Genomic DNA, 27,560 nt, shown 5'->3' with positions numbered 1-27,560 from the left:
AGAGAACTTCTCACTCGCCCCCAGTTCCTCAGGCTGATGTCTGAGTTGTGGTGATGTGTATCTGCAGGTAATGATGAGAGAGGCAGGATTCGTGTTTGATCAATTCCTTTGCCGGTTCCCTAATAAGAGATAACACGTGGAGGGCCGGGGAACAGGGTGCAAACATGTCTGGCTACTTACTTATCACCTTCTCTGACATATATAAAGGGAGGTAGAGAAAAAGCACGCAGAGATCTGGCGCTGATATAACGACGGGGGAGAACTAGAGCTGCACTGGACCAGGCAATTTCTAGAGCGGGCTGCAGATGCACTGTATAGCAAAACTGGCTTTGTTTGTATTGCTTAGAATACATTAAGATACACTGAAGATTAAAGCACATACTGATTTATTTGTTAGGCTATTTTAAGCCTAGATGGATAAAAGTATCTTGGAGCTGTTTCAGGGTTAAAGAAAATGACTCACAGAATCATACTGACAAAGAATGGGATGTGGAGCTTAAATGGACAACACAATTCCTACTATACAAGTGCAGTACAGGTTTGGGTTGTACCCAAGCAGCAACCTCCGGGCCTAAAAAGTGAAGCCAATGTGGAAGTGCTTTAAACCTGCAGGAGGTGACCTGACTGGTTGCAAAAAGAAGCTTGATTGTCTAGAAGCCTATGACAAAAAATGTCCCTACTTCTCACTTGATTCAACATGGCATCATGACTTTGTGTAAACCTACACGCCACATTCCTAAAGCCAAATGGCGTGTTATCTGTACGCATTTTGAGCTATCCACGTGTATGACTACGCTGTATACAGCGGATGTAAACATCCACACAACGTGGCGTGTTATCGCGAGAACGTGCCGTGCTATCGCAAGAACGTCACACGTGTAAAAAAAATAAATAAAAAGTTGGGTTTAGGAAAACAACATTGGGAAAGGCTTTAGTAACACAAACAAACGACAAAAACATGACGGGGACCAACGTCACACGCTTAGGAAAACAATAAATGGTTGGGTTTAGGAAAGAAACATTGGGGAAAGCTTTAAAAAAATTAAATAAACAGAAAAAAAATAAAAAAATTTAAAAAAACGCCAAATGCGGGATGCGATCCCAGCTCTCCTGGGTGAAAGTCCTGTGTTTTCAGTGGCAATGTATACATTTACATTTTCGTCTTAAACTTTCACCCTCTCAGTGTGTAATCAGTTCACTCTAACGAGTCAGATGTTCATTTATTTTTCTTGGTAAGTACATCTTGTTTTCAAGCCTGTTTTTTCGCTAGCCAAAAATTAGCATCCCAATTAGTATCTGAGTCAACGTGAATTACGGATGCACCTTACCAACCGAGCTAGCTAGCTATCTAGCGTTAGCTGGTAACTCAGCGTTGAGCTTAGCGTTTACAGCTCCACCCTCTTGTCCAAATATGATCACTTCTGGCTCTAAAAAAAAAAAACAAGACGGCGATGGCCAAAATGCCATACTACCACCGATGTGTTGCCTTTTTGATGTATACCCTCCTGTTTTTACCTCTTATGAGTGTCTCCTAATGTCAGCAATTGATTTTTCCTCATTTAAAATATCTGTTACTAAAAGGCAGGTAAAGGGTATTCAATATAGGCTCTATCTACCTACACAAATATACTATGAACTGTGCTTATCTTTGACCTGTTAAAATATATTATTGCTCCGTATTTTTCCCTCATTCGCCCACATTTATTTTATACCTTGGACATTTTCTTTACCCTTGTGCAATTCTCAATTGTTTTTTTTTCTTGTTTCTGTCGACTTTGAATGGAGTGTATTTTATGATGATAAAATTACTATTTATTTAAATGGAGTGTGGTACGCTGGCGATAGCAATTTTGGGGATCCTTTCCTTAATGGTGTCAGACGCTTGGAACAATAATCTGAGCATGTCAGTGGCAAAACAGAATAAACAGATGGATGGAAACACACATAGTGTCCAGTATGGATAGGAAAAAATGACAGCTAACAAACACTCTTTCAAAGAACATATGGGCATTAAGGCTGGGATACCCGACCCGAGCCCGACGGGTCCCGACGGTACACAACGGGCCGGACCGAGTTTGGACGGATATTTAGAAATGATGGACGGGTTCGGGCCGGGCTCGGACGGTCACATTAACGCGGTAGACTAAGGCATTGGACATTTAAAATTTTAAACAGCTTATTATGTAATGGGCCTGTTTCACTTGATGCAAATGTTCGTTTTTGTGATTAAAATAAATTAAAAATATTAACCTAACATCCGTCTTCCTGTGTGCAGAAACACGTGCATGTCAGGCAGACTGCACGCCGCAGCGCATAGAGCACTCAGAGCTCAACGATGGAAGATGTTAAAAAGAAGTTGGCCTCAGGAGATTTTAAAACCACCAAAAATGAAGGAAAGTCTACTGTGTGGAAGTATTTCCACATAGTTGTCTAGGCATATGTTAATTTTATTTCAATTATATGATTGGGCCTCTTGTGTGCGCCTGTGTTAACGTGCGCTTGTTGCCCCCTGTGCGCGCTCACCGTGCTGATGCGCTCATCTGTTGACATTTCTGAGTGCCTTCCTTACAGTTTCTTAATAAAAGCTTTCCACACAAACACACGTAGCCTACATGTGTCATTAGTACGGGAAAAAATTTGATTTTAACGGTGTCGAACGCGGGCCGGGCTCGGACAGAAAAATTCGGCCGATCCCACCCCTAATGGGCATGGGAGTATTGTTTTAAGTACTTGAAGAAAAAAAGTGAACTTAAAAAGTGGAAAACTGGCTTCTACCCAGACAATTTCATATAGTATCATTACACACAGTATTGGGGATATTAAAGGAAAACTATTGTTTTTTTTGTGAATATATTTGCAGAGATCTGGGATTTGACACTCGCGGTGGCTGCGCTCAAACTCATCATTCAATTGTCTTATATTCAGGGTCTGGGCTGGAACAGCATTATCATATGTGGACAAAGCAGTTTAGTTGCAACGGCATTGAGTTTCCTACATGTAACTTTATTTTTGTTTTACGAGAATAGATGCCACACTATTGAAATTCGTTTTGCTGTTCTTTGTGATGTTTGCCTATATCATCCGGTATAGTCTTTCGCCTTGACTAAATTATGTGTAATTTGTTTTGATAGAAAAACGCATAGCATACAAAATGCAGAGCAATTTCCCTCACAAATAAGACTTTACATCCATTGCCACATCTCAACAGGATTTTCACCCTGAAGGAACAGAAAAAAATTGGATTCATTTTTCATGTATCGTGATAAAGAGGAAGCATCTCTCTGAGTGATGTGAGCAGATGGAGGGAGGAATGGTTGGACAGATGATCTAAAGGTTCTCCAGCTGCAGGGAGCCAGAGCTGCTCTGTTCTACAGCCCTATGCACACAGCAGCACTATTCACCCAGACACATGGGTGATGGCCCAGAGCATCAGTAGTCAATACAGATCTCTCCCAGCACGTGGCTGTGTGTGTGTGTGTGTGTGTGTGTGTGTGTGTGTGTGTGTGTGTGTGTGTGTGTGTGTGTGCGCATGCGCGAACAGCAGCTTGCAGGCTAAATAAGGCTCTGGCCATCTTATCTAGGATACTGGAAAGCAGCTCACAACCACAAGCCTTATAAGGCTGCAGTTGTCTGTCTGAATGTCCCATCTCCCCGTTTTGTGTTTGTCTGTGTGTGTTGTGTTGTATTTGATTTGTTTCATGGCAGGCTGGTCAGTATCAGCAAGTACCTCTGGCTCTCTAAGCTGGGGACCATCTAATAATAGCAGCAGCCTGAAAACTATTAACACAAACACTTCAAAACCCTGTCATCCCCCACACACAAACACCTTTCATCTGGCCTAATGTCCCCTTTAAAATGTCTATCTTCAAGTACAGTAGCCCTGGCTGAGATATTTGCACTTAGTTCCAAATCCAGTTTTAACTACAGTTCAAAAGATTCAAGAACATTTCTAAATAATGTTGATTTACAAAAAGAAACTTAAAAACAAACTAATACAAATAATAATAATGATAATAATAATAATAATAATAATAATAATAATAATAATAATAGAAATTTAAAATTGGACCATTGTATCTCAGCCAGCAGGGTCACTTAGTTTTAATAATTTTTTTGCTTCATATCTGCGTTTTCATTTCAATGAATCATGGCCCATGTCCTTTTTAAGGTTTAATTTCTCGAGGGTTGGGATGAGCTGTAAAATGGGAGGCCTGGGCTACCAGTGGCTGTATGGGAACTGTTTGGCCTTAATAACTGCATCAGTGCAGTGCGACAGACAAAATGGGTAGGGCCCTTGAGTAGATGCGCAAAACACAAGAGCTGGCTTGCTTGTATGGACACAGGGCGCAGTTTTTTTCAATCCAAATATGGGTGAAATTTTGACTCGACTTTATGCTACTAGCAACTGGTTCAAGGAGTGAAAAGACACAGTTACGAGCTAAAGAGAATGCACACACAAGCCGAGACGAGAGAAGCAGTGCATTCACAACATCCTCTTTAAATATGACCAGCGTGAAAAAGGCTACCAGTCGTATTGGCAATGGTGCCATTTGCTTCAGCAATTAAACGGTTGTAATACATTTTTTACTACAATGTATTATTGTTGAGCGTGACAGTGAAGCAGAAGGTTTTACTGTACATTGGAACGTCTAGTCCTCTCATTATTCTCCTGTCAATCCTTGGATTTCTCCACATGCTGAAGTGGTGTTCCTGGGGCTGTCATAAAGGCATCTCACTACCTCAGGAGTTTGGTGAGCGGTGTCTTTTTCTTAAGCCTTTTCAATGCTAAAAACACAAGAGCACAAGTGCACGAAACCGATTATTAAAGTGTGCCTGGCTTACTAGCTTACTTACTGCAGTAGTAACAGAGCGTTGCTTCCAGGAGTTAGCTAACACTAGCTAACTAACAACAGTGTCCATGCTCGGATACCGTTTGCAATTATTGGTCTTATCCGAGACACATTGGGTCTGACGCAGTTTCCGGCCTTTTCGCAGTTTCCATTCTTTTTTCACAAGGCTTTTTCCTGGGCTAAAGTAATTTATACACATCTAAGAATCTACGTGTGAATTTTCATATATGTACTAGGGGTGGGCGAGATATATCGTCTACGATAATATTGTCATTGTTGTGTTAATGATGTGCAAATTGACGTTATTGAGTATTTAAATTACTTTGAAAAACACACTTCAAAACACGTATTAACTCTACACATTCACTATTTAGAATAGGTAAGTGCTCCGTTAATTCCCATAAAAAGGGCATGAGATGGCAGGGCCATGTTGTGTGCACACTTAGAGAAATGTCCAAAAGACGTGGCAAAGACAATAGAGGCCTCGACTCCAAAAGAATGAAAAACTTTAGTAATTCTGAAGTGGAGGTACTGCGGCAAGAAGTTAACGAAAAACGAGAAATCATATTTAGTAGCGGCAGCAGTGCATACTAAGCAGCAAATAAAACCGATGCATGGAATGCAATTACTAATGCAGCGAACGCTGTATCCGGAGAAGGGCGCAGAACCGATGGTTTGATCTGAAATCTGAGGCAAAAAAAAAAAAAAAAAAAAAAAAAAAAACTAGCTGTACACTGCAGTACAAGAACAGTGCTGTTGCTTTATTTGCATGCCTTTTACATCATCCAATCATTAACCGGCGAGGTGGTGCCAGCAACAGTTGTTGTTGCAGCAACATTGACGAGTGTTCGGAAGTGAGAAGCTCCTTTTATCTCATGGTTTCACAAATGTGCGAGAATGTTTTGGTGGTAAATCGGACCCTGTTGTAATTGTGAACTGCACAAGTTATATTTGAGAAGGGGAGAAGATGCACTAACATGACCGGGGGGGGAGGGCTTAACAGAGAATAGCGCACTCAACACATACACAACGTATGAGTGGTATTAATGCAAACCTCCAAGGACCCATTACGGTAACAGAGCAGTTAATGGTGTCAAACAGCATCAATGACGTATGTATGTAGTATATAGTATGTCCTCATGGGACTAACGCCTCCAATGCAGGACTCATCACCTCCCCCGAACTCTATCCATATTTCATTATTAAAAACTGCTCTGCCGGTTTGACAGTGTGTAATGGTGCAGTGCTAGTGTGTATACATACGGAGGATATCCAATATGACTCATTCTACTGGCAACTTACCCTGCACTGGATGCACTTTGCCACTCCTTACAAAAGTTTCTCCGGTCGCAGCAGGGTAATCCTGGCTGGCCCATTAACTAGGAGGATGTTTTTCCCCACTTTGGTGCTACATGGGATCTTATTGTTTATTAGTTTTTGGAAGGGGCACTCTACTTCTCCGGTCTGTTTGTTTTTGTCTTTGCAAAATGCATGTCTGCCCTTGTATACACACACAGACACACACACCCTAACCCTCACTTCTGCATGCCTAGACATACCCTCACCGTAAACACAATCCTGATCATAACTCCACACCTAAATTCGTGGTTTTTTGTATTTTTTTTTACACACACACACACACACACACACACACACACACACACACACACACACACACACACACACACACACACACACACACACACACACACACACACACACACACACACACACACACACACACACACACACACACACACACACACACACCTTGAATGGAGTGCTGAGGTAAAGTAACCTAGCAACAGCCTGACAGACCCAACAGGTTGTGCACAGAGGGCGGAGAGGACACAAACAATAAACTGAACTGGAAATGACAATGTCCTCGGCCTCCTACGGCAGCTTTATCTGCACCGGCTGATGGCTGGCAGAATACGACAAGAACTGACGAGCAGAAATGACCTGACACCTCATGTTTCATACTGCCTGGGTATTTCAGTATTTTAGAATTAATTTGGCTCTATGTCACAAGTTTAAATGTGCAAAACTCTCAAAATACTATATTCCTTATTTTTGGCCTTCTAAATCTTGCATAGCACATCAAATGAAAATGCGTATAGGTAGGTTATCAGAGAATCACAGCATTGTATATGTGTAGCACTGAATTTGATTCATTGTTGCATTTAAAAAAAAAAAAACATTATGTAGACTTTAAATCTTTCATTTGAATCCATTTTTGATTCTACTTATGATCTGCATTTTTTTCTGTAATAGCCATTCAATATATTTAAAAGAATGACATACTTAATTGATCCCTCTTGGGGAAATTCAGTGTTTATTTACATTCTGTTATCTCTACAGTTTATTAAGTTAAGATTTATTTATTTGATTAGGACAATGTACATTAAATCAACATTTCTGTAAACTAGTGTTAGCTAGTCGGCTAATTTTCAACTGTAGTCCTAGTTGCCTAGCATGCGTGCCTTTATGGTGGGAGGAAACCGGAGCACCTGGAGGAAACCCACGCAAACACGGGGAGAACATGCAAACTCCACACAGACAGGCCCTGCCCAGAGGGGATTGAACTCTGCAATGCCAACTTGCTGTGAGGCAGAAGTGCTAACCACTGAGCCACCATGCTGCCAGTTGCTGCTAATGCAAACTATACATCCTGCTTCACATGTAAAGAGTATCCACATTTTTGGAATTGTTTGACAGCAGATCATTTAAAAAGGTCCCATGACATGGTGCTCTTTGGATGCTCTTATATAGGCCTTAGTGGTCCCCTAATACTGTATCTGAAGTCGCTTTTATATAGACCTTAGTGGTCCCCTAATACTGTATCTGAAGTCTCTTTCCCCAAATTCAGCCTTGGTGCAGAATTACAGCCACTAGAGCCAGTCCCACAATGCGCTTTCCTTAGTATGTGCCATTTCTGTGCCTGTAGCTATTGAGGAGGACACAGGGGGGGAGGGCAAGGTGGAGGGTGGGGTGTGGCCTTGACCAACAAGCGGGACCAACTGTAAACTATAAACCGATACACCAGTTGCTATTCTGTTGAATTTATGACAAAGTGGCTGCTAAAGAGTGTTTGCTGTAGTATTACGCTGCACTTGCTGTTACCACGGAAAAACCATGGGCATCAACCAGTAGACCAACAAAGTTTAAGGGAAGAATTTAGAAAGTCAGTTTGGCTGAGTTTTGCACATTGAAACTTTGTTGTGAAAACTGAGCCAGAGCAACAGTAAAGAGGAAGTAATCCATACAGAAATACCGTGCAACACTAAAAAACTTTGCATTTCTGCGCCCACTGCAGTGTGTTGTTGTGCTGTTTATCTCCATGGGTAACTGGTAAAGCGTAGACGACATTATACTTTCTGCTGTGCGGTTTGACAGCAGAAGATTGTTGGGCTCTTTCTAAAACTTGAATGGCAATCATTGGGTATTGTTGTCAGGACTTCAGAAAAAGTCTTCAACAATCGGACAGAAGGAAATGCAACCAAGAGTGTATTGCAACCACAAGAAATGCTGCCTTTTGAGTACAAGGTGTATGTACGGATACACTTACGTCCACCCTGACTGAATGCATGTTTACAACTATGGTCTGGGGCTTTGTTGAAATGCGTGCTGCGAAACCACAGAAAAACAACTGATTAAAAGACGTTACTGAAAGTCGGAACCACCAAAAGGTCAGATACACAAGCTGATCACAAAATAAGTGAACCGTGGGTAACTGAGCGTGGATTCCTCCTGTAAGCACATACTGGAGACAGCTTGTTGAACAATGAGAGTGGTGGGCAAAGTGTCGGGTGGGTAGGAAGTACACACACACACAAAAAAAAAAAAATCAAAAATAAATAAGGCATGGGCCAGAGAGGGTATGGAAAGCGCAGCGTGGGAGCTGTCATGGCCGGTTAAGTGGACAGGCAGCCCTGCTGGAGCTCTGTTATCTGTCTGCTGCAGAAAGCCAACCCGCAGAGAGAGAGAGAGAGAGACGGGGGCACACTCCGCTCTGAGGCAGGACACACACACCACAAGAAAGCTCTTTTAATACATACCTTATCCGTTTCATCTTTTTTTAATGATGACAGCTTCAACATTTCTCCTTATCATATTTCTTTTGCTCTGTATTTGTGGTGCTCTTAAGTTCTTTGTAAATCCATTTATGTCTCATTGCTTTTTATTAACCGTTTAAAGTGTTCGTATTAAGAAAAAAGAAAATGATTAAGTGTTATTTTGTGTCTCTGGTGCTTCCACACGCATACAAACTTTGAAGAACAAAACATCCATGCTGTTTTGAGTGAGATACGGGTTTCTGAATGTGTCCTGCCTTCAGTGTCCGGGTGAGCTGGTCAAAATCTGCAGGGCTTTCTACGTCACTAGCCGAATCGAGGGGCCTAGGGGGCTAACCGTTAGCATGCTAGCTCGTTCTCAATGGCAAAACACTGCTACAACACACACGGATTCACCCTTATCTACAAAGTAAATTGTATAGAACTACTATAGATATAGAAATACATCCGATTGACAAAAAGCTGTGACACTGTTCACCCAAAAGAAAAGTTGGCAAACTTTTCAAAGTAAAGGCGAGGACTGGCCCGTCCACCTCAAGGTTTAATAACTGTCAAGTATTTCTAGCTTGAGCACTTGGTGTAAAGTTATTATGCTATCCCTGTTCTGCAGGTATTCCACGCAAAGTTGGAAGTGCGCCCTCGTTTAGAAGAAGTCTCCCAGCTAATCCTGCCTTGTAACTGACCGAAGTTGGAGAAACAGCTAGCTAGCTCATTTAATCCTTACCTAGCTACTGGGCATGTACAAGTGCCAACAGAGATGTTACAGAAGTTGAGAGGTCTCACTCTTTAGCTAAAACAGAGACCTGAACACAGGGTGAAAAGAGGAGCTGCAGCAGTGTGCAGTACAACAAAAAATATGTTTGTTTTTTGAAAATTAAACGAGCATATTATGGCCACTTTAAAAGTGCTACACACTCAAAGATGTGTATACTATTAAAGTCGTTTCCAGGGCTGTGCTACGGCTAGTAGAATAGATTTTTTAACTGTATATGCTTTCAAAAATCTATTTCATGTCAAGGCTTCTAATTACAGCCTGAGACTTGAAGCACTCAACATTAATGAGCCAAAATGATACATTAGCAGTAGATAAAGCAAGACAGAGTGCCTCATCACATATTGATTTTCAGAGAAACTTCAGGGGGTCGATTTTCATGTTTAGCGTAATAAATAGTTAATAAATAGGAGCCCAGTCCTTATTTCCTGTTTTTTTTGCCAGAAATACTTAATAAGCATGTGCCAGTGTTAATGATCATATTCGAGACAATATAATCTGGAGCCATTACTCACAATTGCGTGCTGCAATAATTCACACCCTCAGTATTGCCTGTGCTGGAACTGGCGCTCATAAATAAAACAACGATCAGCAGGATGAAGACGTTATCATCAGTGAAGGATGCAACAAGCTTTGTTTTGATTTTCCATCTGACTGACTGTTGGTAAATTATACTCCAGGCCCCCAAATAGTTGAGGAAGAAGAAAGAGTGACAGTGAGGCTACATCTGCACTACATCGGTTTGAAAACTCCGGGGTTGCGGAGACCTTTAGGAACGACGACGCATGTCACTCAGTCTTATCGGTTAGGAAGGCTTACATACCTTTCAGTAACTGTTCCACCACATCGTTGGTCCAAGCAAATAAATCCCTGGTCTTACTTTTCGCCATTGTTGTTCTTTCTCCAAGGTGTTTTCTGTGTTTTCAACATACACATCCATGCATTTCAAAAGGCAGCGTAACAGACAATCTGCTTCCTGTTTACACGGGCCACGTGCATGCCCAATGTATGCAAAGACTCATGGGATGATATGCGTTGTCAGATGTGTTAATGTAGACGGAGATTAGTTCTGCTATGGCGCTAAAACTTTTGTGTGGACGGAGAACGGTTTTGTCTGAAAATTCTGCTCGAAAGATGAAAATGGAGTAGTGCAGATGTAGCCTAAATAACCTATTTAACATCCAAGGTGTGTTTACACGGTCTGAATTTGAGCTCTCTGCGATGAGAGGTGACCATTGTGAAAGAAACTTGGTGAAAACTTTGGCCGTCAATGCAAAACAGTGGTCCTAAATCCTAAAAATGTGGAGCTTTGGTGGCCAAAGACAGCCTGCGGCTAAATTCCAACAGCGTCAGAAATTCAGAACCAAATTCCCACACATGTGACTGCTGTAATGACTCACGTCTACAACCCAACCAATCAGAATACGACATTGTCACTGATGTATTAACTTTTCATGTGCTTGTGGTTCATTCTTTTTTTATTACTGATGGTTTTTTTCTCTTCAATACCCCTTCCTACAAATGTGAGTAATATATAATTCACTCCCCTGCCCAGTTAGTGTCAGCGTAGCGCAGGATGTTCAGCATTGAATCCGTACCTCATGCCCTCTGTGGACTTATTCTGATAATTGCAGTAGAGCTGCGGTGTGCCCAGCATTGCTTCAGAGAAGACGGCCAGGAAGCCCAGGGTCTCCACGAACAGCGCAGAGTCCAGGAAGAGGTAGGTGATGTAGGCTGCCATCAGCGTGAAGGCCAGCACACACTGCATGTAGTCCACAAAGCGACTCCACAACCAGAAGTAGCTCCAGTCAAAGTCTAAAAGGTGCACAGCATAGGGAAATCACAAATGAGGCCACAGAAATGAATAGAGGTTCTTAACCAGCTGGCCAATACTGGCATATTAACAGAAACATTACTTGATGTGCACTGTTCCTGTAAAAATAAAGACAGTAAGGCAAAAGCAGTTCTAAAAAAAAAAAAAAAAAAAAGAGACAACAGTAATGTAATATTCCTGGTTGAGACACAATTACTTTCTCCAGACACATCACAGTGGGAGGGATTTTTTTGGGGGAAAAAAAACAAAAGTCTAGCCAGTGGCTCCTAAAGGATGCAACATTCATGACATCCAAAAAATACAACAAAAATGTTGTTGTCCCAAAAAACAAACACTGCAGTGATTTAGCTTTTCTTAAAAGGGGCAGCCCACTAATTTCACACGTACACGTCAGTAGAAGTAGAAGAAGGTCCGATGTATAATGTTTTCTATGACTTTCTATAACCCTGATGATGTCATCCAGATTATCTCAAGCTTCATCCACACTAACACGCTTTCATTTCAAAAGGCATTACATTTGCTACATTTACTGTACGCCTGGCATCCACACTACGCAGTTTAAAAACGCCTCTGACCCGGTTCCAGTTTGAAAACTCCAGGGTAGTGTTTTAGTCTGGACGGGCAGAAACGGAGACCTTTGGAAACGATGACGCAGACAGCCGCGTTCACTTCCTGATTGGGTCTCATCAGTCCTGACGCGTCCTTCCTGCTCCGTAATGACTTGTCGGTGCTACATGTTGTCGTAGCTTGTAGTGTATGCAACTTTTCTACATCCATGACCAGTGATGGACTGGGATCAAAAAACAGCCCTGGCATTTGCTACACATCGGCCCTATTTTTGTCAATAACCTAGCTTGGAAATCAGGAGCTCTGCCTTCCTAGTATATCTTTCAACGCACTTTGCTGCAGTACAGTCTTGAATATTTGTGGCTGCATGCATAAAATAACTTATCAAAATGTACCAAAGACAAATTATCAGTAGTGGCCCATATGGGTCAATAGGGGGGCAGCCCTTCTGGGATTTGCCCAAATTCCAGATGGCCAGTCCGTCACTGTCCATGACACACAAATTGTGGTTTCAATTTCAGGTCAGTTTGTCCAGCACTGGAGGAAATAATTACCTACTAATCACATCTGTTCTTTTTGTCGCGGTATCTAGTTAACAAAAGGAAGCAAAAACCCTATTATTGTGAATTTTTGTTTCAACTAACTTCAAACTTGAGCTGCACACGTTCACAAATACACCCACAATCCTCTTCTCGTATTCAGAAAAAAAAAAAACACAGATATGTCACTGCCACAAATAGGCCGTCTGAATTGCGCACGAGTTGGATTTGTTCTCATTCGGATTCTTGCAAAACAGAAGCTTTTAGCCTGAGGGTCCTCCGGGAGGGGGCAAAACCCCACTGTGAGAAACACACTGTGGTAATGGGCAGGGTGGCAATCTGGACACTGACGCACGATGATTTAAACCCCGTTTTGCACCCCAACACCTCTCGTTTGTGTTCTTTCTTCAAGGAAATGATTAGATAAAGATTCTGAGCACAACAACACCGGCTTCCTGTAATAGGCAACACAGCCAACACCAATCATACTGTGATAATATCTCAACTTGACAATGCCACAGTGTGTAGATCGCTTCAGGTACTAGCCTACTTTAACTATAGCTGATAAGGGAAGAGGTACAATAAGCAATGTCAGACATTTTAACATGTAATTTATTCTCCGCTAAAACCCATTCAACATATCTTTATGGTATAAGGGCTGTGGGGAAAAAAGTGCATGTGTATCTGCTGGTTTAATTTAGGAGCAGAGGACATTGAAAGATTTATGTCACGAAAATCTAATCTTGGATGAGAGCCAAAGATGTTTCTTCACTGGTGTCCCATCGTAAATGGGATTTCTACAAGCCTCAAATGCAATAGAGCAGATTGGTTTAATCCCGTTTAAACAAGGCTCTCTTTATCTAAGAGGTGCATCTAAGCACTCAAAGGCAGCATACTGTATAGGCATGCAAAGGCCTCCAGAGAAGCACCCATACAGTCGATAAAGCCAAATAGAAAAGAAATATTGTTTGGAATAACGCCAGCACTAAATAAAAAAGGCTAAATTGAACAAACCTGCTATGTTTCAACACTTGATGAAATCAAAAGTGAAAGAGTGCAAGCGTTTATGGCATTTAAGTTTCTGGTTTAATTAAATATTGTTCCATTAGAGAATTAATGGTGACCGATTCTGACATTTAGATGGCATTTCGATGAATCCGCATGGCTGGCACGTACCTGGCTTTGCAATATTGAGCAAATCCAATTGTTCCTTTCTGACAGACAAGTTAAACACATCCCATAAATGTAACCAAATGAATCTCAAAGAGCAATTCAGACCAGGTCACAGCCTTCGGTCAACCCACCACACACACACACACACACACACACACACACACACACACACACACACACACACACACACACACACACACACACACACACACACACACACACACACACACACACACACACACACACACACACACACACACACACACACACACACACACACACACACACACACACACACACACACACACACACAAAACGTTACTACGGTGTAGGATGGCAACACAATGCAGTGTTGAACGAAAACAAGCGAAGAGTTTGTAAAAGCTATAACAGGGCATGCATTTCTGTTCAGAGTATAATCAACAGAGTATAATCAACACCAAGAATATGGGCTGTCCTCGACCAACACTTATACGATTTTGTCAACTAATCGATTAGTTGATTTAATTGACAGAGCTGTGTGCTTTGAGAGGCGGTTAAGACTAGAAAAGCACAATATAAATGTAGTTAATTAACCATCAGTAAAACTGAGTTTCTCCACAATTAATCCTGCAAAAGCACCACTTTAAATCTTGTGTTCACCATAAATGTGCTCATAAGTTTCTCGGAAATGAGTAATTAAGCATGAATAAGCATAAAAAATGACTAATCGACTAAAGAAATCTTAGTCGACTAAGACCAAAACGACCGATTAGTCGACTAATCGACTAAGAGGTGGCAGCCCTACAGAGCAGTGTTCATTCTGTAGGTGTTGTAGCTGCAGATGCCTGGTGTGGCTGTGGAGCCCTGCTCGGAGCAGAAAACTGTGAATTTGGGCCAACTAGCACTAGGCTGGCCCTGGCTGATAACAGCCAAACACAAAGGGAAGCAATCAGGGGGCAATGGGAGAAGTGTTCAACACCAACCTGGCAGCTAAAGGCATGCACAGCTTTCACATGATACATTTTAGATAATGGCTCAAAGTGATGATATGACTGGGCCCCAGCTTGGATAGTACAGAGAAACACATACAGAAGTAGTGGTTGGCGGGAGCCGCGGAAACGGTTTAGTGTTTTGCTAGCCTGCCGGCTAATTAGCTAGCTAACAGTATGTTCCGCCTAAGCAGACTTCTGGAGTAGAGACCAAGGCTAAACACAAAACAATGTTGCATGTGTTAAATTAGCTTTAACACATTTACTCAACAGTGTGAAAGCCCCCCCAAAAGAGAGGTAAAGGAAGAGTGAGTACTGGACTTCTATTTGTCAGGCCAAAAACACCACACTGAATGAACGCTTACGTCGGTGCGTGCAAACACGCAAGCTAAAACAATTCCACTGTCTGCTAGCTTGTTCCTTCTGCACTACAAGTGGCTAAGCAATGCAGCTAAAGTTAGCAAGATCCTTCAATGTAAAATGTAGCTGTAATTTTAGGATGTATGTGATCTTGCTACTCCATATTATGTTTTTTATATATGTGTATATATATATATATGTATATATATATATATATATATATATATATATATATATATATATATATATATATATATATATATATATATATATATATATATATATATATATATATATATATATATATATATATATATATATATATATATATATATATACATACACATACACACTACCGGTCAAAAGTTTGGGGTCACTTAGAAATTTCCATTCCAGACAGAATAACAGCAGAGATCAGTTGCATTGTTTTTTTTAATCAGGGCAGCAGTTTTCAGATTACATTATGTGCTTACATAATTGCAAAATGGTTCTCGACTGTTGTAGACAGAAGTGGCTGAAGAAATGCTTGAAATTCCATGCTTTTTGGTCTAAACGTCATACCCAAATTAAAAGTGGTACAGCTCCCATATACTTTGACACTTAGGGGTGTGCCTGATATCATTGGAAAGGAAACACTCAAGTTGTGTCAGGGTGATTCTAGGCCTTACTGACACAGAGTTACAGAGGCTAGAATGGAGATTTTTATTTCTGTCCAAGTTATAAATCTGTAAAATTATTAAAATACACTGCTGTAAACACATCTGACAGGTGACAGACAACACAGCATTAGCCGCGTCTCAGCTTACTACAGAAAAAAAAAATTCAGAAGCTAAAAGACTCAAAAATGGATTTTATATGAATTCTTTTCTACAAATATGTCTGTGCGTTTTTTTTATTTCTATTTGAAAAGTGCAAATAAAAAAGCCAAAAAACTACAAAATACAACACTTCTCAAATACACAAACAAACCCACATCAATCACCTTTCCAATGATATCAGGCACACCCCTGAGTGTCAAAGTATATGGGAGCTGTACCACTTTTAATTTGGGTATGACGTTTAGACCAAAAAGCATGAATTTCAAGTGTTTCTTCAGCCACTTCTTTCTACAACAGTCGAGAACCCTTTTGCAATTATGTAAGCAAATAATGTAATCTGAAAACTGCTGCCCTGGTTAAAAAAAACAATACAACTGATCTCAGCAGGTATTGTGTCTGGAATGGAGTGGAATGGAAATTTCTAAGTGACCCCAAACTTTTGACCGGTAGTGAGTGAGTGAGTGAGTGAGTGAGTGAGTGAGTGAATATATATATATATATATATATATATATATATATATATATATATATATATATATATATTAGATGTATACATATAAAGCTATACTTTTGAATCGAGCTTTGCAACTGGCTAATGATGCATCAGGCCATCCAGCAGGGCCTTCTTTGAGATGCTTCCCTCAGGGAGAAGGTATCGCTCTGTCAAATGTTCTACTGATCGCCATTTAAACGGTTTCTTTCCACAAGCTGTAATTACTTTAAACAAAGCACTTTAAACTAGGCACTTTCAATTTATGTATGGATTTTTAATTGTATAGCATTTTAATAGAGGTTTTATGTGGCATTTGCTTGTCTGTTTTTATGTTGTGTCCTCCCATGTGTTGACCTTGCACTTTGAGCTCCTTGCACATTTTTTTCCAATGTGGGTTACACTGCAAATGGCTAATAAAGTGAATCTGTTAGCTTGTTTAAAGTGTGTGTCATAGCTTTGAGTTTATACAGTATGTTCCGAGATAAATAACGTTTAGTATTAACATTTTTATATTCTAAAAAGTGAGATTTTCATGTCTTTTTTTTATTATTAAGCAGGTTGAGGTGCTATACTGGGAACGTATCAAAAGGCTAAATCCACAGAGAAATGCACACAGCCCATATTTAGAAACCGTGCCTTTAGAAAGGGCAGAATCTGTGAAGACCAGATGCAGAAGACCCGGAAATGCAGAGCAGACTGGGCTTTTTTAGGAGGGGGGCTTAAAGAGACAGGCACTAAAAGAAAGTCTTTTAGGGAGAGGGTCAAACAGGTACATTCAGAAAGACAGTATGAGAAAAATGTTTTTTGATCAGTAAACATGTTCTAGAAGAAATCCCCCCAAAAAACCTGAAAGTTAAAATAATATGGGTCCTAAGTATAACTTTCCCTTAGGTGTGCAGTGGAAATGAGTCTTAGCAAACAGCCAGTTCCTCAAAAATTGTACTTCTTACATATTATTTTAAAAACACATCACCTCAAACTTCTTAAGACCATTTATTTGTTGTTAAATGAGCAAATATGAATGAATGACTCATGATCTCAATGATGCTAATGATTGGGGACATAATTGCAAAGACTGCATATGCATAAGCACTTCTTTATTTACATGAACGTTTTCTTAAATCACCTCCCCCAGTCTCTGCTGTCAGGGTGTGGGAAGTGGACGATAGATAATGCATGAAATTTCCTCTGTGCTGAAATTAAACTTAATTTGGTGGCCAGGGATTCTGCAAAGAACGGAACACCTTTCTTATGAATACTTTTGACTCAAACAAAAAGAAAGCCAACATTGTGATTATGACATGCTTTTGAATTATTTGTGCAGTCCTCGTCTCGCGGCTCATGTTTTAGTGATTACACTCCTTCATGCCATTGGTGTGCTGTCATCATCCCTTAATCCTGCTTGTTCACACTTTGAAGATGCACGCAAATCTGCCTCCAATTCTCAGCAGCATGCAAATGTAGAAACAATATCTTAAAAGGCAGATCAGTGTGTCACACCATTCCACACTGACCACTAAGGGGACATTTATCACAGTACTGTACCTCCTCAGCCATACACCCTGTCTTGCTGTGCCACTTGTGCACCCTTGGGCATTCTCCTCCTAGTCTTTAATCCTTTGTGCTGTGTGGCAGCCACGGTAGCACTCTGTGTGGGAACAGACTGGAGCTGCATACAGTAGGCTCCCTGTACTGGCCAAACTTGTCTTGTGCACAGCTCAGTTTGAAGTCCCACAGAATTGTGGTACATGTGTAGGAAGACAAGGGTCAGAGTTGGAGATTTTGAATCACTTGTTTACCAACTGTTCCCTGCCAGATACAGTTAGGCCCTGGAAAGGTCTACGGGGGTAGCTGAAATAATGACTTGCCGTCACTCAAAAGCACCCGCAGGAGCAGCAGGAACGTTGTTATGAAAGACAGTTATGACAGTCCAGGAAATAGAAGCTCAGATTTCAACGAGCTTAATTTTCTGAAATTTGGACAGGGAGCTCTCTCACAATGACTAATGGGCTTTCACTGCCAAGCCAAAGCACAGAAACTTTTCTGCAATGCCACCTAGACTAAAGTCTCTTTAAAGGCTAAGTTAGGCCTCTAACCTGTCCTTAGGGAGAGGATAACTGCACCTACAGGATACGGTGATTTATTCTAAGCAGACAAACTCTATAAAGCCAAAAGGTACAGACCACCCATGGGACCAAAATGAGCAATGAGCCATTACCACACAACAGAAAGAAATGGAAAGCTCTTGTATTGCCGTGTACCTCTGTAACATCGTGAGGCAAACATCTCTGTGGTACAAGACCACTCAATCATTGTGACATTTGAGGTGGCCACAGACAGCGCGGGGACAGTGAATTTTACCTTTTTGTGGAAAAGGTTCCAAAGAAGTGGTGTCTTTTTTTCAATTTGGGGGTGCTATTCCAATCCAGCTGTTATTTTCTTTGCTGGTTAGTGACTTAGCTTGTTCACAACTGTAAGCTGTGTAAAGGCCCCGACACAACAACCCGATAATCGGCCGTCGGACTGGCGAGGTCAGTGACTCGAGTCTGTTCGGTGTGTTCCGTGCCGTCGGCTTTCATTTTGGCCAACCTGACTTGCTGGGTTGGAGGGGCGGCCAATCGGACTCAATGACCAATCTGATTGGTGGAGCGCTAACCCGAAAATGACGAGCGGGATGAGCGGGACTAACGGCTCTCAAAAATCGGAGGAAAGTCTTTTAAACTGACCTTTGTCGATCTGAAATGAAGACAGATTCAGCAACTGCATGGCCTATTGCTCGCTCAAAATGTTTTCAGAAACACATTTCGCTGAACTATCTTCGTAAAATAGGAGATCGTATTCCGAACGAAGCCACCATTATGCCCGGTTGAAAAATCCGGGTGCAGCCAGACCCACGTGACGCGTTCGTCGAATCAGCTGCCAGTTTTAATTTTTTGGGGGTGACAATACAGGTTAGCGCTGCCTGCTGTAATGGCGATATATTACGTACACTCAAGTCGGCGTTGCTTCGGTGTGTTCCCAGGATCCCCGAGACCAACTCGGGGAGACGACCGATCAGTCGGACTGCCTTTTCTGCGGTCGGCCGTCAGGTTGGTTTGTCAGGGGGCTTAATAATAAAAATGGATGTCAAACAGACGGCGCCTGACTTCACCGCACCACAGACTGTATGGGTTGTAGCTGCTGCAGTAGTGGGCCAATCACACATCACATTAAATCAAAGAACGTTTTCAGCAAGACCATACAAATAGTCATTTTTTTCTAGATCTGGGTACAAAAAATGTAAAATGCAAGTAACGTTTGACAGGAGAACTGTTGATGCCAATTGGTACTTGGTTATTTCCTATACTCGCCTTGTACACCTTTAAAAGGTATACAAGGCGAGTATATAAAGGCTTACCCTAAAGTTTATATACAGGATTTTCAATCATGGAGCAGAGGCCTATTTAATGGTTTGCTTGCTGACACAAATTCATTTATATGCTGCTGGAGATTTTGAGAAATCCAATCAGGGTTTCCTCTGTTGGGTCTTCAAAGTAACTTAAAGTACATTTTGACTCTTTGGCACACATAAGAGAAAGTGAAACTTTCCCCAGCGTCAACTTTTTCTGCAAATATTTCATCTTACTTTTTCCTTCCAAGCCCTTTTACCTCCACCTGAGGGATCACCTGCATTTCTGATCCAGACACAGCCAAATGATCTGATCTTTTAATCTCCTTAAAAAGGATTGCGGCAGGCAGTCTTCCATATAAATCACACTGAGCTGCTATCGCACAAGGATTTCTCCTCTCTTCTGAAAAATAAAAATAAAAACTACACGGCCTACAACATAGGACACGCTGTACCGCGCAGATGTGGCACACCACCGGCGTTCATTTTTAACCTAAATCATCATGTTACTTAACCATTGGTGACGTGCGGTTATCTGAGCTACCAAATTGCACATGCCTACACAACGCCTCTACATAAAATGTTCACAGACCAAAATAGTGGTAAACTGAAGAAAATTGGGAAACTGCAAATATGATTGTAACTGATTTTGTATGAGGGGTGCACAGGGAACAGGGGTTAGGGTTTTGAATTGTAATTTGGTTTAGCTCATGATATTATGTATGTAATGCATGTATGTAATTTATGTTGAAATTAAATTTTTTTTTTTTTTTTAATAAAGTTCACAGACAGCCATAGAACAGCGTTATGTGGGCATCGCAAGAAGCTCTTTTAAAATTCAGCTACACTGTTTTTCTTTCCGATTACAAATGCCCAGCTGTTTGATGGAAGTGCCTGGTGTGATAATGATGCAGAACAAATATGTGCTATGATAAAAGGGAACATAAATGGGAACAAACTGAACGGTAAGGGAAACGTACAGGTTTTGAATGTGCCCTGCTGACTAATCAACACTATGGTGAGTCACTGCAGAAAGCTACACTGTGAAGCTGTTCCACCTGACGGCTGCACACTGACACCAGTTTGGTGCGATATGTTACACCGTTAGCTCTCCAGAATTGGCTGTCCCTTTGCTGCATCTCTGATCCTGTATCCATCCTACAGACCTGACACTGACCCGCGGTTGCTCCAGGCCCTCGGAGTGATCCTTCCTGTCTAACCAATCCACACTTCACTTCCTCATTTCCACTTCCCTCTGCTTGGCGGTGTTCACGCTTCTATCAATAGTAGACAACACACTTACCCTTGATATTTCCACAGGCAGACCAGCAAAGCTGCGATCAAATAACACTGTGTTCTGTCAATGTGGTGCTCGGCAGAGTTCACTGATCAATGGCCATTCATAAAAAGGCGCTGCAAAGCAACGCCCGGCTTCAACATCTGGGCACCCAAGACAAGGAAATAATACTGCTGCTCCTCGGATGCCACAAACACGTACTCAGGCTTGAACCACAGGGAAGCACAATTTTGTTGAAACTAATTCTACTTTTCTTAACATCATCCAACAAAACATAAAAGAAGGGTATGGAATAGCACTTCCATACCAAGCCCTCTAGTGTGCACTAGTCAGTCCCAAGAGGCAAATTTGTAATAGATTATAACCTGCTGAGCCAAGTGTACTCTCTGCTTCTTCTACATGATTTAAATAGTTTCATACTACCATCTAGTGTCCATACCAGGAACAGCCCTTTCTTCACTAGTACTGTGTCCTAAATCCGTAGTGCAGTTTAGAATGGAAGAAATCAATTAGACCAAACAGGAAAATATTACAATCAGACATTAATCAGACTGCAACTTTTGAATGTTACTGTCAATTAAACTCTAACAAAAGGCATAACGTTCTTTGGGGGAGGGGGGGTGGGGGGTTGTTTGCAGCTGTGAGAAGGGCCCACATTTCCTTTGTGCAATGCATTGTGGGACAGTAGTTTACATCAAAAGTACACAAATATCGAATGTTTTTAAGCATACTTTGTCACTAAATGTAAAGTTGCTGTTAAAGGTTTAAGTCTGGCGTATCTCATACTTTTCTTACTGTCAACAAATCCATTAAAAAGACCAAAACCGAGGTGAAAAGTGTGTGTGTGTGTGTGTGTGTTCATTGTAATGAAGTAGCAGGTCATCCAGTGCAACAGCGTTTGCGGCTCACTGGTGTGTCTCAACTAGTTTTTGGACAACAATGGAGCTCTATGGCACAGAGGAAGAAGATATATCAGGCTTTGGATAAACAGGCAATACTTGTTAGGATCAGTTCATTGTTGGTTCTTTTCTTTTCATTGGCGTTGTTGACAATAAGAAAAATGTTGAATATTACCAGCTTTGTCCTTAAATTAGGCACCAGCTAATTTTAGGTGCTCCTGGAAAACGTGAAAATACAAGATGTTCATGAGTTAGAAATAATACTAATTAACTCTTTCCACACACACACACACACACACACACACACACACACACACACACACACACACACACACACACACACACACACACACACACACTCCTGTGTCAGCTTGGTACACCCCACCACACAGTATTCATGACATTTATCCATTATAAAAAGGGACATTGTGCTGAAACCAAGTGTAGTTCAAGGAACAACTTTAAAAAGCTGGTTAGAAGACAACATCAACGTGCATGAATCAGCCATTAAAAACATGCTTTACATTCACATTTCAGGGCAAGATAAAATAAGCATGCACCAGTTTCAGGGTCATTAGACACATAAAAAAAAAACCACACACATTTGGTTTTAGGGCTAATATCAAACAATCATTTTAAACCGCAATAACAAAAGCATAAAGTTAGAAAAACTACAAGATGCCAGTAAAAGACTTTAAAGTATGTCCTATGAACAGGTTAGTCTACTGTTAGTGTGACCTATCTCCACAGCGCTGTGGAGTAAGGTCTGGCTACACCACACATACTGTACATTCCAGGATCTGAGAAGGAAAAAAAAAAAAAAAAAAAAAAAACGCTCTGGGTTGTTTGCATTTCTTTAAACCAATCACAATGGTCGTGGGCGGCGCTAAGCTCCGGACGCAGCGACGCTGGCTCTGCTAAATAGTCTCGGGAAGGAACTTGTTTTGGTGAAAAAACGCCACATACAATAAAAAATAAATAAAAAATGAAGTTAACTCTTCACACAATACAGTAACGTGAGCTATATAAATGAGCTGGATACAGGGTTAAACGTAATTTGCTCTTACCAGTGTATCTCTGTGTGCATTTCGTCCACAGCAAATCCCCACCAATCGGTCCCCCAAACGTCCCAGTGAGAAAGGAAGTCCCGTAAACACATTCTTTGCAAATCTGCAAATCTTTACAATCCTTCCCCGAAAGAACCAACGCCGGCCTGCCTTGTTTTGCGATTCCAAATTTTCTTCAAAACCTGCCATTTTCAGCGTGTAGCTCGCTAGCTCGAAGTTTGTTGTTGTTGTTGTTTCCCGTATCAACCCGCAGGGAGCAGAAGATGCGAGGCGAAGCCCGACATCCGGCGCGTGAGGTCAAGCTCTATCCTGGAAATGTACTTCTGTTGATCCAGACTAGTCTACCGTTAACCGCTGATAACTTGTCTATGTGAGTATGGAACACATGGGCTTTTGATTTCTTCCTCAGCGGTCGTTTTTACATACATGAAAGCACAAACAGTACATTCACGAACTCTGTGAATCAAACATGGATGCAGCGAAATGGGACTACATGCGGGTGGAATGGACTCATGCTTCATCCAGACATGACATGGTGTTAAGTCGTGAGGGGAGAGCCACACTGGGTCATCATCATGCACGAGACACAGAGATGGAGAGTCAGGTGAACTACAACTGATGGTTCATGGCAGACACAGAAAGTTCTGTACATACCCAGAAAGAGCCTCTTAGGGATTCTGATCTCCTCGTCCTTACTGTCTGTTGCTACAGACAAAGAAAATACATAAGAAAACAAAAACAGGGAAAGGTTTTCTTCTCTTTTTTTTTTTTCTCGGGTTATGATAGGTTACTGAACTTGGGCATTATTTTGTAATACTGTGTGACGGTTGGTCAGACATTTCAGGTCATCACAAAACTACCGATAGTCCGATTCCCAGATTAGTTACATCACGGATTCCAGTGATGTGACTAATCGGTCATCTGGCGTTGAAGACCACAACAGGGCAGCTGTGTTCCCACTGGCAGAGTTCCTTCAAGTATCATTGGCATCTTGGCACCCCCTGAAAACATGTTTTCTCATTTGGCTTCTAACTAGGAGTGATTTGCTCCTACATAAAAGACACAGGGTTCTGCCAAAGTTAGAACAGTTTTCGGTTATTTCAGATGAGAGAGGGGCCGTCGGCCTTCATTTTGGCAGATTTGACGGGGCGGGCATTGCTGACTCAAATGACCCATCTGATTGGTAGAGTGCTAACCCGGAAAACGGGGAGTGGAATGAGCGTGACTAGAGTCTCTCAAAAATCGGACGAAAATCTTTTAAACTGACCTTTGTTGATCTGAAAAGAAGACAGATTCAGCGACTGCACAGCCTATTTCTCGCTTAAAATGTTTTCAAAAACATGCTTCGGTGAACTATTTTAGTACAATGTGAGATCGTATTCTGAACGAGCCGCCACGACAGTCTGGCTTAGAATTTCCGGAGAAAACAGACCCACGTGGGGCGTTCGTCCAATCAGCTGCCGGTTTTCATTTGTTGGTGTATATACAGATTAGCGCCGCCTGCTGGCTTTTCTGCCGGCGGTCGGCCGTCTGGTTGGTGTGGAAGCAGCTTAACAGAGATGGGAAGTAAAGAAGTACAAATACTTTGTTACTGTACTCAAGTAGATTTTTCAGATATTTTTACTTTACTATTTATTTTTGTGCCAACTTTTTACTTTTACTTTCTACTCCTTTCACTTTACAAAATTGGCTCGTTACTTTAGTTTCAAATAATTTCAATGGAGTTACCGTTATTATTTTTGGCGTCATCAATACTGAATTCAATCTAATTGGATGGGAATATGCGTTGTTCTAATGTGCTGCAAATTGTGCCAACCGAAACACAGTACTCCGTACTTGTACTTTTACCAGTTTTTGAGCGTTTCGTGCTTCATTAATACAGAAGGATTTTTTCATTTAAACTTTAACTTTGATTGTTGCTCATTAAGTCATAACGGTTTAATGTTACCGAGAAAACCCTAACATTTGAAACCACTTTCCGGTCAATAGTAATAGTTGAACATTTTGGAAAAAAAAACACTATTCGCTTCCACTGGTTGCCTGGCAACCTCACACTGACTTCAAGAAGTTACTGCTCCCGGCCAAGAAATAGTCCTGCACATAACCCCTTGGAAAACTAAAACTGGTTGTTTTAACACTTCGATATTGCATGGAACAAAGAAGATAGAATATGTTAAAGGACAATTCCGGCGCAAAATGAACCTAGGGGTTAATAACACATGGGTACCGAGTTGACCGTTCTCTGGGATAGGTTTTCCTATTCATGTGACCAGTTTTAGCGCAAAACCGCTAATTAGCTTATAACGCTAGTCGGCGGGGCACGCTAAAGTAAAAAGAAATCTCTATTTCTAAACTATCTTTTTAATAAACTGTCTGTACACTTACAAAGTTCTCAATGCTTCGGTTTACATGTAGGGACCCTCATTATGCTACCGTGGAAGTGTGGTGCTATTTCGAGCCTTGTTAGTGGTATAGAAATAGAAATTTCTTTTTACTTTACCAGTGTCCCAAGTTTTAGCATTATAAGCTAATTAGCGGTTTGCGCTATAACTGGTCACATTTGATTAGCATGAAAACATATCCCAGAGAACGGTTGTCTGGGTAACCATGTGTTATTAACCCTTAGGTTCATTTTGTGCCGGAATTGTCCTTTAATTACCGAGCTTTAGAGTTGCTGGTGGGCAGATTTTGTTACCTTCTGACAGAGCCGGTCTAGCTGTTAACCCCTGCTTTCAGTGTTTATGCTAAGCTACGTGGCTGCTGGCTGTAGCCGTATATTTCCAAAGGGGGACAGTCTGGTTTGCACAAAATACATACAACACAGATATAAAGAAAACACCTCCCTTGCAAAGTAGTAAATCCAACAATCTGTGAAGGTTATCTAGAAGCTGTCAGGAAAATTAAATCTTTTAATGCTGGACATTTAGCCTGACTCACACTGGTTGTCAAGATGGCTGACCTGCTCTGCAGCTACAGGGTTCTCCTTTTTGATTGGAGACTACAAATATGGTAGCGCTCTCTGTACTAGAGTTCTAGAGTTTATTTCATTTCCTCTGTATTTTATCATCTGACACTGAGCCTGCGGACATTAACACTCATTGTCCCAGTGTCTTCCCCTCCCCTATCTTCAGACTGCCACAGGGACGGCAAGCACAGCTGAAGCATCCAGTCCTGGAGCAGATACAACACGTGATACAGGCCTTGAAACACATGACCGAGAGAACCACAGAGGGCTGCTCCTTGTTCATTTGTTTGCAAAAGTATGTACATGTGTAAAAAAAAAAAAAAAAAAAAAAAAATGGATCCTATGTGTGTCAACATGTTGGGTATTGAATAACATTATGAGGCTGTTAGGTAAGGCACTGTAGTTTTGACTTCTGTTCACAGTATAAGAGACATCTCAGTTTCTCTTAACTGTATTGCAAATGGCAGAAGTCTTTGCAATGGGGACATTTGGGATTATTTCCCTTTGTTTCAAATGCTTTTTAAGGGAGGGCACATAACAGTCAGATAGATTTGGATTGCGAACATTGTTGTAACTAAGTGCTAGAATCTAAAAATATCCCGTACTTTTTCACAACTAAACTACATATTATAATATTGGACTATAAATAAGGCATCTATCAACTATTTTAGACAGGTACCTGTCTTCTAATTGAATTCTAGAAACAAATCAATCTTTTTTGCATTAAACAAAGTGATGCTTTCAAGCTTTTGGGCCACTAAATACCGGTTCATTTACAAGTACTGAGGTGCAGTATGAAGCCAGAGTGTCTTTCTTTTAGAGGGCTGATTTTTCAGAATTAGTTTCAAATCATCTCTTCACAAACACATCATGCGCATCACATCGCCGCCAACAATAATCCGTGTAGCTATAGGGCAAAGAAACAGGTTTAACTGGATTATTCAAACAGTACCGTTTTCATGCATACTCTCATGCACAGTCAGTCACACATTCCTACATTTCTTAGAAAAACACTCACACATGCACCACCTGCCTACACACAGTCACACTCGCTCCCTCTCAGATATTTTTACACTCTCACACACATTCTCTAAGCCCTCGCTCACACACACTCCCAAACACACACTTTCTTTCATGCACATAACATTTGAAGCAGCACTTAATCAAAGCACAGGCAGACCTTATCGCTCAGTAAACTAAGATAACTGTGCTTTATCTGGATCTGTAAAGAGGCCGCGCAGAGGGTTTCTGACCTATGAAGGAGCGTCTCTTTGTGTTGAGTTCAGTAGTCGTGCGGACGTCGGTGCACAGGCTCAGCATGATGAGCATGGTGACGATCATGATGATGCTCTGCCACAGCAGCAGTGTCTCGAAGTAGCGGCCAAATCTGATGGAGACAAAGGACCAATTATGTAACATGTAACATGTAAGAGGTAGCAGGCATGAAATACAGTGAAAGCTTCGCCACACATGCTTGATTTTTCTAGTTCTCAT

General features: G+C 41.3%; 1 protein-coding gene across 2 annotated transcripts in view; it reads right to left on the bottom strand.

Annotated features, from left to right (window-relative positions):
- The window catches only part of slc66a2 (solute carrier family 66 member 2), a 36,029-nt gene that overhangs the window by 6,635 nt on the left and 1,834 nt on the right, over positions 1–27,560 (bottom strand). The window contains exons 3-5 of one of the 2 annotated variants that reach the window (XM_028598454.1): positions 27,320–27,453; positions 23,756–23,806; positions 11,294–11,510 (exon numbers count right to left, since the gene is read on the bottom strand). In XM_028598454.1, the coding sequence (XP_028454255.1) occupies positions 11,294–11,510; positions 23,756–23,806; positions 27,320–27,453 (402 nt within the window). The remainder of the gene's footprint in view (positions 1–11,293; positions 11,511–23,755; positions 23,807–27,319; positions 27,454–27,560) is intronic. The other variant, XM_028598456.1, reaches the window with a different exon arrangement.

This window comes from Perca flavescens, chromosome 14 (genome assembly GCF_004354835.1).
Source record: "Perca flavescens isolate YP-PL-M2 chromosome 14, PFLA_1.0, whole genome shotgun sequence".
Classification (NCBI taxonomy): Eukaryota; Metazoa; Chordata; class Actinopteri; order Perciformes; family Percidae; genus Perca; species Perca flavescens.
The sequence above is the reverse complement of the archived record's forward strand: the minus strand, read 5'-3'. Positions and strand labels throughout refer to the sequence as shown.